The following is an 11,620-nucleotide window of genomic DNA, read 5'->3' on the forward strand; positions in this document are numbered from 1 at the left end:
GATAATAATCGTCTGGGAATCTGCAACAAATTGTTCAGATTCTGAAATTTGCATTTTCAGACATAAGACTTATTATAAAAACTGTGTGCACTGTTCTGTAATTAATTCTGCCTTAAGTAGTGTAACTGCACAATGGAAAGAGTGGGTAATCTTGTTCAAACAAAAGTTTCCTCAAATAATAGAGCAAATGAGTTGCAGGAACCTACTTGAAACTGAAAAGAAGTAGCTCCCTATCGTTTATCAAAGAGTGTTGAAAGGTATAGGGGCAAGTCGTTTTTCTGCTTATCTTGAAATGGAATGACAATGGCCAAGAATTCCACCAACACGTACATATTTTTGCTCCTAATTTTTTGAATGTACAGTACTGGCTGGCAGCATTCACACTGTGTCTTTAAGTGTGAAACATTAGAACACATCTTTACCTACACAAATTCTAGAACTGTCATCTAATTTAGAACAGAGTGTTCTTCCTTTGCTCCTTATTGGGCCCTGGCATAAACTTTACGGGTCTGTAAGCAAGGCTGGTTTAGTGCCTTGCTTTTTTGCCCATCATGTTTATGTTTGTTCCCAATAAGACCGGTTTGTAATTTGGATAATGAACTCTTTTTTTGGTTTTTCACATGATCACGAATGTCCCAAGCTCCTGATGATTTGTAAACCACAAGATACAGCAGCTGAAATGCATTAGTTTAATCATAAACATAAACACAAGGAACAGTCTGATCTTATAAAACACTAATTATACAAATTTCTCACATTAAATAGTGGTCTTAATAATGGCAAGGTTTCAGTCCCAGCTGCTTTTCCAATTTACTTACTTCAAGCACTTCTTTGTATGTCATTTGAGAGTTCCAACTTATTTTCAGGATACTTCAATCCCTTTAAAAATTTTCTGCTTGCCTCTTTACTTTAGCTTTCACAGTATTGCTGAGTAGCTACCCAAGCAAAGCAGGGGCAACATCTTGAATCAGAGGTGGAATCTGCAACAGGAGGATCTGTGTTATCTCAATCTACCAACTGAGGAAAGGGGAAGTATTTAGGGTAGACGGAAGGGCAAAGGGGACTGTGAAAGGACCCGTTGGAGGTAAAGTTAGGGTGAAGAAACCAGCCAAATTCCAACCACTGCCTATTAGGCATACCTCCAATCCCTCATCGAGGCATACATCTTATATGCGTCTAAAATTCAACGTGAGCAAAACTAAACTCCTCATTTTGTCTTACTCAAAAGCGACTCTTCCCCCATCTCAGTTTATGGCAACTTCCTCCTTCTAGTTACTCAGCACGAAGGCATCTTTGTCTTCTTTTCTTCCTCATATTTATTTACAGAACCTATTAGCTCTCACTTTCAAATATACCTAGAATTCAACAACTTCTTGTCCTTCCCCAGCTTGGTCTTAACGACAAGCACCTTGGAATCTAGATGATTGAGGTAGAGCTTCCATCACCTCTGTTTCCATCATCTCATTTATGTCATTTATGGTAAAATCCAAGCCTCCTGTCCTTCACTTCTGACTTCATGTCCTACTTCTCCCTCCTTTAGCCTTGCTGGTCCTCTTGCCAGTTCTTGAATACTCCAGGTGTGTTCCTGTTTCAGAGACTTTGCCCTTGCTGAAGTGCTCCCTCAACTCCATGTATTTGCTCAGACAGCATTTTATTTTAAAGGAGATGATTTTATTCAGATTATTGCAATATGGGGAAGGTTCATGAATGAGAACATCTCAAAAAAGGGAAAGGGGTCTGGGGCTTTACAGAGGTAGATGAATATGGGAGTCATTACAAAGGGTAGAGGTAAGTCCTATCTAAAAGCATAAGGTGGTCCTTTGCAGTTAGTCATGTCCCAGAACATAAAGGGTAGGCAAATTTCTCAACCACCACTGCTTTCCAGGAATGCAGGCCTCTAATAAAATTCAACATCTTTATTCCTTCCAGTTATCAGCTGTCACTGAACAACTCAGAGGCGGTTATAAACCTCCTGAGTAGATGACACAAGGTCTAAAAAACAATCTTGTTGGCATTGTCCTTGTATAACCAGTTGAACCCTCTGTTGGAAGGTGGTGGCAAAGAGTAGCTCTTTGTGGGTCCTGGAGGTCACCTTAAAAAATCTCGTCTCATTTGCAGCCATACCTGGGGTAGATGATAATGCACTGGCTCTCATACACTGGCACTTTGTTGCAGACTAGTAGAGCTCATGACTACACCTAGCACAGCTTTCTACAGTCACACATCTTTCCAAGTGACAGAAATGAACATGCTCGTTACAGACTCAAAGACAAAGTCTTGGGAGGAGTAAACAAAGATCTGAAAGTGAGGCCCGGCCCTGTAGAGAGATGTCGGTTTCATCTTTTTTCAGCATCTTTAGCTCTAGGTTGTGCAAATGTTTCCACTTAAGGAAAAGTTATTCCACAATAATAATTAATTGTATGACAGTGAGATAATGAGACCTTTATACTGGTTTATCACAAAGGATGCACATGAAAAGATGCATAGGGTGATGTATGGGAGAAGGGGCATGGAGCTTTCACCCTCGAGGTGCCTCCGCATGTTCAGCTATATAGAAACTCCTCCAATGGTGATTTCTAAGTGAGGGATTCTTGGACTGCCTCATTTATAGCTGGGTACAACACTCCTTATTCCTTCCATTGTTGTTTTTCTTCATAGCAATTATCTTCTGAGTAATTTAACTTAGTCGTTTCTTTCATTTATTAGTAGCCCCCACTAGAATGTAAATTTCATGACAGTAGGGATTTTCACCTATTTTATTCACTGATACAGCCCCAGCAACTAGAACAACATCTGGCATATAGTAGGTACTTAATAAATGAATAAATGAAGATGTGAACTAGCTGTACTGAAACATAACTATGGCCTATTAAGCATGGAGAACAACCACCATGCACAGATGGGTGCTTGGGTATCAGAATATGTCTAAGGCTAAACATCAGTATGAACAGGTGAAAATCATTTTGCATAATTTGATGGTTTTGTGTGTTTATCAGTCTTCTCTTTCTGTAATAGGGATAACAAAGATTGACCAGATGAGATGTTTAGAGGTAAAGATGAGATTTGTAGCTAAAACTTAATTTCATCTATAACTTCAGAGGCAAACCTTAGACCTTTAAGATAGATTCAAATAAATTCAGTGGAAGTTTTTTTTTTTTCACGGTATATATGTGCAAGTGAAAGTATTGTGGGTGGTGGTGCTGGTATTGCTGGATTGGGGTGAAAATGCTTATTTCTAAACTTCTGTGATTATCTCTGATTGGAAAAGTGACACCATACTCAGCTGCTCCATCCTCCTAGTGGGTCTCATAATGGCCCTAAGGAATCACGGGTGCTAGAAGATGGCAGAAGAATAGAAAGTCTGTGAAGGGCCCAAGAAGGTTCCACTCAACTTATACATTAATAGCCATCCTTTCTTCTTTTCCCTTTTTGATTTAAAAAGTCATAGCTGCCATTTTGCAAGATTTTTTCCCTTTTAGTTTCTTTACAATTTATTACTTGCCTGGATTTTCCATAAATATTTTACATGCTGAGGGACATAGTGTTTTAAGTCCTATGATTCTCCTGTGCCTAAACCAAGTTTCTAAATTATGTCATATGTTGAGAACTGCAGCCAGGAGTTAAAATTTGGCAGTTAAAAACTTGGATTCTGTACAGGTTTCTACTATTCCTTGGAATCATTCAATATGACCTCTTGAGGGGTGGGGGAGCCTCTTTCTCTCTCCCTCTTTTTGTAGTTCCTAGGGATTTCAAAGTTGGAGGACAGAAAAATACAGAACTGATGATGTACTTTATTTGGAAAATGTGTGAATTCTGCACATTTCAGATGTGTGCTACTCTTTAGCGTGTGTGACCTATGAGAAGCTATAAATATGTTAAGGAAAAAAGTACATACATATACATGTGTGCCTGCTGTTTCTTTTAAACTTTTGGCTTTAAAATATAAAATATGTTATTGTCTTTTGTCATGTGGCAGAATATAGTTCCTTTTGTTACTCTATAGTAGGTTCCCAATGGAAGAAGGTTAATGACAAAGAATCCAAGAAAGAAAAATTTTTTTTGAAAAAATAAAACAAAACCTCCTTTTGTTTGATATTTTTATTATAATGGAATTAAGCTTATAATTATTACAGTGTGCTCTGCTTGAAACATTAATAAGTCTTTGTATTGGTAGAAGTAGGAAAATATCTTAATAAAAATATTTGTTGATGAAAAAATCATAGTAAAAGTAAACCTCCAAATATCTATTTGTAGACCATAAAAGAATAAGCACATAACATATGGTAGGAGATAACCAGTGTCTCCCTTCACGTTTACTCTTTGTTTTTTTTGTTTTTTTGTTTTTTTTGAGACAGAGTCTTGCTCTGTCACCCAGGCTGGAGTGTAGTGATGCAACCTTGGCTCACTGCAACCTCTGCCTTCCGGGCTCAAGCCATTCTCCTGCCTCAGCCTCCCAAGTAGCTGGGACTACAAGGCGTCCACCACCACGCCCAGCTACTTTTTTTTTTTTTTTTTTTGAGACAGAGTCTCGCTTTGTCACTAGGCGCCAGGGTGGAGTGCAGTGGCGCGATCTCGGCTTACTGCAACCTCTGCCTCCCAGGTTCAAGAAATTCGCCTTCCTCAGCCTCCTGGGTAGCTGGGACTACAGGCATGCACCACCATGCCCAGCCAATTTTTTGTATTTTTAGTACAGAGGAGGTTTCACCATGTTGGCCAGGATGGTCTCGATCTCTTGACCTCATGATCCGCCCACCTCGACCTCCCAAAGTGCTGGGATTACAGGCTTGAGCCACCGCCGGGCCTATTTTTTTGTATTTTTAAGTATAGACAAGATTTCACCATGTTGCCCAGGCTCATCTCAAACTCCTGACCTCAGGTGATCTGTCTGCTTCAGTCTCCCAAAGTGTTGGGGTTACAGGCGTAAGCCATGTGCCCGGACATATATACTTCATTTTATTTTCTTGTTTTACTTTCCCCCAAACAGAAAGATTCAACAGTAGTTAGAATGGCCATCTTTCAACATTTAAAAAAGTGCATTCTCCAATGAGTGAACAAAGTAGAGCAGTAACTTAGAATTCTGCTGAGTAAGCCACTGTGGAGCCTTAAGTGGTGAGATCTTCCAATGTCACAGTGATGTGTCTTCAACTTACATCACCTTATAGTGAAAAACATGATTTAATTTTGGGGAAATGAGATTCATCTCTTGGCGTGACTAGTAACAGCATTCACTGAATTTCACATTCTTCTTTTGTGAACTGTGAAGACAATGAATGATATCTAGAAGAAAAATGGAATGATAATATGCCAGGACAAAAACACCTATATTTTGTTATACAAAGCTAACAGTAGTTTTAAATCTGCAGCTTCATTACAGACAAACTATGCCACAACCTTTTCAAATGGCAAGAATACAGAAATACTTCAGGATAAGTGTGCACTGAATAAAAGCATGAAAAATATCTTGCTAGAGGGAGGTCAGCTTGGAAAAGTTACTACCAAAGCTAAATATATTTTTTTTATATAAACTATAGTCAAAAGTAGATTTATGAGACTGATTTCTGGCAAAAGAATCAAGGGCTTAATAGCTAAGAAATGAATACCTTAACTAACAAGGGTGGATAGAAATAAACAAAGAAGCTTCCCACCCCCAAAATTTGTGCTTATTAAGAGTTCTTCAGTATTATAGTACTAATATATCCCTTAATGGCAGAGTGTGGTAATCATGGAATTAATTATTGCTAAAGTAGTTTTCAAATGAAAAAAAATAAAAAAATAAATTAAACCTGACACAATCTGACCAAACATGGCAATTTACAATTTCTAGGTTATTTTACAAAATGCCCACATTTACACAATAGGCTTCTGGCAGCATTTTCAGATAAATGTTCTTTTAATTTATTCTGACATGCTATAAGTGAATAAATTACACCATTTAAAGAATTAAAAGGAAAATGAGTTTTCCTTCCTCTTGCATTAGAGAAAACGAAAAGAATGTGCAAAACAGTTGAGAGGAAGAGCACGCACACACAGATAGTTTAGAGAAGTAGATGGGGGTGAGGAAGGGTCAGTGGTCACACAACCTCACACAGTGTGCTCTCCAAGGGGAACAGTCAACTGCTTATAGCCATTACACAAGTATTTTAAAGAATGCTTTGTAGTCAAACTCTTCAAAGCTTGCATTCTTATTTGAAATTAGCCCAGCTATTAGTCAGTGGAAGAAGTAAGAATACCAAGTTCTGGTGTTTGCAGTACTAGATATTGTACCACAAGTCATTAGAAAAAGAAAAAATGAAAGAATGCCTTTCCCCTTCATACAAAAAAAATTATTTTAAAATAAAAACATTGAAAAAAGTTATATCATGAAACAAAATTTACTTGCACAGGAATATCATGTAACAAATGGCTTGAAGTTGACTATCGAAAAATTGGGGAGATTTTTATTTCCTAGTGAGTCAGCAAGGCATTTTTTTGATTGTTGTTTAAAACAGTATCATTTCCTTACAGAAACAGTTTCTAGTTTTTAATGAACTTGTAAACATAAAAACTCCCATTTCAAAATATGAACAAAATCCCAGATCATATTGGTGTTTACAGTGATTACATTTATCTAACCAACATACATACACATTCAGTTTTAAGCTGTTAACTAAATTTCTGTGACAAATATGGTTGCTGTTGTTGTTTTTTATTTTTTAAATACAGAGAACATGATAATGTGGAATTCTAAAGATAATCTGGTAGTTACTAAGTTTTTCTTACGTCTTCACAGGTAATCAGGCAGAATCTTTCCTATACTCAAAACTGGAATTTTTGGTTGTTACCAGATCATTTGGTTTGCAAACAAGAAGCCAGCCATTTTAAGAATGCTTTTTAAGTTAGCAATTTGCAAACCCCAGGGATGGAGAAACCCTAAGAATGCTCAATTGTAAGCATTTACAACTTTTGCAGCTGTGGCTGAAGACTGTTCTTCAATGAGATCTCAGAGTAGTCTAGCTCAAAATAAAAGGTTTTAACAAAAAATTGGCATATGCACAACATCTTCACCAATTCATGTGTGCCCACCATTTAACTTTTCTACTTGAATAAATGCAACAGAAAACCAGACACCGTTTCACTACCTCAGTTAATATTCACAATTACAGCAGCTACACCTTGGGATACAGCATCACCAACACTCCCAAGAGTCAGTTTATATAGAAATAAAGTTTTTTACACCAAGTAAATGGTTGTCCACAGCCACTAGCTAGTGTACATATGAACTACAATTTCTAGAGTGGGAAGAATCAAACGCTGCTTGAATCATCTGCTCTGCTTCTTCCGTTCCTCATTCATGCTTAGTTATCTTTCACATTATTCTTTTTTTCCATTTGCTTGCCTGTCTGGGTTTGGGCCTGCTGACCCTGCCCACTGGAAGAGGCTGCCTGCTGTGCTGCTTTCTGCTTTAACATCGTCCAATCAAATGTGTAGTCATACTGGTGGTTCAGGGTCCTGAAAAGAATGCGGAAGAGCTGCTTCAGATACATGTAATCTGGGACTTCCTCAAAGCGCAGCCCACGACAGTAATTCAAGTACATGGCAAATTCCGCAGGAAATCCCTTACATAAAACTTCAACAGGGGTGGACATCTTCTTCTCACTAATCTTTTCATATTTTTGTTTCTTTGTCATAGCCTTTAGTCCTTGCCACGGCAGGTTGGTTCTATTAAAATACATGAAAACGTAGCCTAAGGATTCCATGTCATCTCGCCGGCTCTGCTCAATGCCAAGATGTGTGTTGATGCTGGCATATCGGACAGTGCCAATGAGGTGTTTATCTTCTCTGTACGGTATGTGTTGCCTGGTCCTGCTGTCTCTGTACTTTTTGGCCAAACCAAAATCAATAAGGAACAACTTATTACAGTGACGCCCAGTACCCATCAGAAAGTTATCTGGTTTAATGTCTCGGTGTAGAAAATTCTTCGTATGCACGTATTCAATTCTACTGATCATCTGGTCGGCTAACATAAGTACAGTTTTCATGGTGAACCTTCTGGAACAGAAATTAAAGAGGTCTTCGAGGCTGGGTCCCAGAAGATCCATGACTAGCACATTGCTGTCTTTTTCCTGACCATACCAGTGCATGTGGGGGATGCCAATCCCACCTTGAAGAATCGTGTAGAGTTTGCTCTCATACAGCAACTGGGGGTGCTTGGCCTTCTGAGATTCCAGCTTCACTGCCACTTCCTCGCCGTTGGTGGTGGTGATTCCCAGATAAACGTCTCCGAAGGAGCCAGACCCGATCTTCCTCACCAGTTTGTATTTCCCTCCCACAATGAGTTCGACCTTGGAGCCGCTGTTGTTCATCTTCCTGAGGGGCAAAGATGGAGGCTGGCCTCCCGGGGTCTCAGGCGCGCAAGGCTGACTGTGAGGGCGTCAGGAAACGGCCTGGAGTCAGCTTGGTGTCAGCCTGATCCCCACAGCGCAGCCGGATTTCCACCAGGTGGCAGTTCGTGAGGGCTTCTCGCGATTGCCAGGTTTGGCCACCAGGCTTTCTGGGCGGCTGTCGCAGCGACGTCGCAGGCCGAGAAACGGGGCGCGGCGAGCTGGGGCTGCGGAACCGCCGCCACCGCTGCCAACGGCTGCAGGCCCGAGGGCCCGGTCACGCCGCGGGCGCCGCCATCTTGTTCCTCCGCCTGAACCAACCACAAGTCGAGAATTTTTGGAGAAGCTATTATTGTCTGAGTCCTCTGTTAGGTGTTCCACTCATCTTATTCCGTTTCACACGGACGTGGTCGTCTTGTAAGGTAGCTGTTATTTTCCCTGAGTTGTTGGGTAAGAAAGGCAGAGTCTCAGGTAAGGGGCCTAAGGTTGCAGGAGAGTATGGGCGAGCTGGAATTCAAAACTGCCTAGGCTTATGTAAGTCGAAGCTCAGCTTCCTTAAACTTAACCGTGCAGAAGTGGGAGGCTTTTATAACAAAGATTTCTTGTTTTCAGCCCCAATCATTGTCCCGCCTACTTCCCGAGCCATCGTCTCTCTCTGGTTTAATGCGAGTCGGGGTACCACCTTGGGCTTTTTCTCTGCGATCTCAGTGGTTGCTTCTTTATTGAGTTTAGTTGAGTCACTTACTGCTCGTTAAATTGAAATGTCTTTTTTTTTTTTTTTTTTTAAAGCGATCCTTTTGAAGTTTTTTCATAGAATGCTTTGAGTTCAAATAGGATTCCACAGAGAAGTTCTGGCAAAACTGACTAAATGAAGGATTCAAGTAAAATTTAACCAAAATATGAAGAAGAAACAGATGCGGGCCGTTCTGAGCATTTTCTCAGAAGAAGTGGAACCAGCACTAGCAGAAAAAGTCTATCTTTTTTAGACTTTTTAATCTAAAAAAATCTGTTAATCCTAATGGGGCAGTAGCAACGAATTTGGGGGCCAATGGCAGAAGGGCAGGAGAGGGAGGTGCAGCTTTGAAAGTAGGTATTCCCACTTACTGTCTCACATAGTGCTGTTCCTAACTTTTCTGTAACAATCTATGGTGAGAGAAGGAGCTGGTTTGAGACATAGATGAGCATAGAACATTATGAACTGCTTTAAAACATTTTAAAACTCCACTTAAGACAAATATGTGAGATGGGTAGCACAGTATATTACTTGGCTTTGCAGCAGGAACAACCCACAAAGCTTAGTGGCTTACAATGACAAAGTTTATTTATAATTTAGGTTTTATGTACGCTGTGGATGAGCTGCATCTCTGCTTCCCGTGTCCTCTTTGTTCTAGAATGTAGGCTGAAAGAGGAACCGTCTTAGGAGAATGCTGTTCTCATAATAAAAGGAGTGACAAATGTCACATTCCACGGGACAAAACGTGGCCGGGTCCAAAGACAGTGGAGTGAAAATACATACTCCTCCCACAGGTGGATAGTAATACAATATACTGCTGACAAGTTTTATTATTATGATTGTACTTCTCATTTTATACACGTGGAAATCAAGGCATAGAGAGGTTAGATGAATTGCCCAAGACCACACTACAGACAAATGTCAGAGGACAACTTGAAACTGAAGTTTGACCCAAGGCAGTTGCTTTTTATATTGTATCAACTAGAATGGCATTTCTTTCATTTACTTATCCAACTTTGTTGAAATTTGCCTGGAGAACATTTTCCCTTCTGATGACCAAGAGCAAAATTTATGTTGTTAACCCAGTGCCCATTATGCTTCCTTCCCTTTCAGACTTCCAATCAGTGGCTTCAACATAAACCTTGAAATTCAAATGATCTCTATGTGAGAGAAGTCAGTAATCAAAAAAGTTACAGATAACCCATACTTTGACAAAAACTTGAAATTTAAAAAAAAAAAAATCCCCTTTCAACACTGAAACTAGAAGAGTTTAATTATAGTTTTTTAATTGTTTGCTAAGTCCTATACTTCTTTGTACTAGTTAAATAAAGGCACTGTCTGTAAAGAAAGTCAAGTGTAACTTACAATGGTGGCTGGGTGAACCTTCACTTACAGGGAAGTTGTGAGCATCTCCAAAATGGGGAGAATCAGTAACTGAAGTGGTGATATGACCCTGAACAGCTTCCAGTCCAGTCTCCCATGAATTCTCTTACCACAAGCCAGTGGGGCTGCTGACTGTTTCCTGAACACATACTCCCTGCGTTTTTTCATCTTTGGATCTTGGCTTATGGTGTTGTTTCCTCAGCCTGAAATGCTTCCAGCCTGCTTATCTTCCCCATCGCCCAGATCTAATTCTAATAATCTTTCATGGCTTTTCCTTAAGTGTTGTTTGCTCCATGAAACCTTTCCCAATCTCTTCAACCAAATATAGGTACTCTTTAAACCCAAACAACACTTTGCTTAAACTCTTGCATCCCCTCCTACCCTTTTGTTAAAAATTTTTCCCTAAGAGATATGCAACAAATAGTTTTTAAAATATAGGGAAATTGAACTACTATGTTTGATAAAGTTTTCTGGACAGTGTGTGGGGTTGATGCATTATTTATTCATTTGTTCAACAAATAGTTATTGAATGCCTCCTATTTGTAGGGCTTGAGTGACTCACCAAAGGTGGCACAGATGTGGAATGATGGATTCAGAATGGAAATCCAGGATTGCCTGACTCCAAAGCCAGTATTTTTAAACCCTACGTAGATATCAACAGCCAGAGGCTACTGAATGCTGGATGGCTTCACTGTTGGGCAGGTATTAGTTCTCTTTCTTTCCCTTAATTATATAAAGTATTTTGCCAATGCATTTTAAAGCTATGATTTAGCCTTGGTTTCAAAATTGCCACTAAAATAATTTCTATTAATATAAGATGACCCCAGGAAAAGTAAAATAACATATTCTGGGCAGGATTGTACTGGGTAGTATTGTACTAACAGGAATTCAGATTTTGTCGGTCCTGAACTTCATACATTTTTTTTGTGTGTGGCCCTCTTTAAGAGAAAGGACAAAAAAATGAAACAGGCATGAAAGATTTAACTTAGGAAAATAAATCATTACAATTTACTTGGTGTTAGAGGTTCAAGTCTCTTTTCTATCCCCTAAGCTATCTTGATGCAATTGACCAGAAATGCTTACATAGAACTGTTTCCACATTGCAATCTGACTTCTCCTTCCCACCTGAAATACTCCTGTCTGC

General features: G+C 39.5%; 1 protein-coding gene across 1 annotated transcript; it reads right to left on the bottom strand.

Moving 5' to 3' along the window:
• Positions 1 to 6,420: 6,420 nt before the first annotated feature.
• On the bottom strand, positions 6,421 to 8,364 carry CSNK1A1L (casein kinase 1 alpha 1 like). Its single transcript, XM_017538011.2, has one exon. The coding sequence runs from the start codon at positions 8,340 to 8,342 to the stop codon at positions 7,335 to 7,337; it is 1,008 nt and encodes a 335-aa protein (XP_017393500.1). The 5' UTR covers positions 8,343 to 8,364; the 3' UTR covers positions 6,421 to 7,334.
• Positions 8,365 to 11,620: the final 3,256 nt, after the last annotated feature.

This window comes from Cebus imitator, unplaced genomic scaffold (genome assembly GCF_001604975.1).
Source record: "Cebus imitator isolate Cc_AM_T3 unplaced genomic scaffold, Cebus_imitator-1.0 Scaffold108, whole genome shotgun sequence".
Classification (NCBI taxonomy): Eukaryota; Metazoa; Chordata; class Mammalia; order Primates; family Cebidae; genus Cebus; species Cebus imitator.

Bases quoted from the DNA above. Each gene is read 5' to 3' on its own strand.
- CSNK1A1L (XM_017538011.2), bottom strand. From the start codon at position 8,342: ATGAACAACAGCGGCTCCAAGGTCGAACTCATTGTGGGAGGGAAATAC.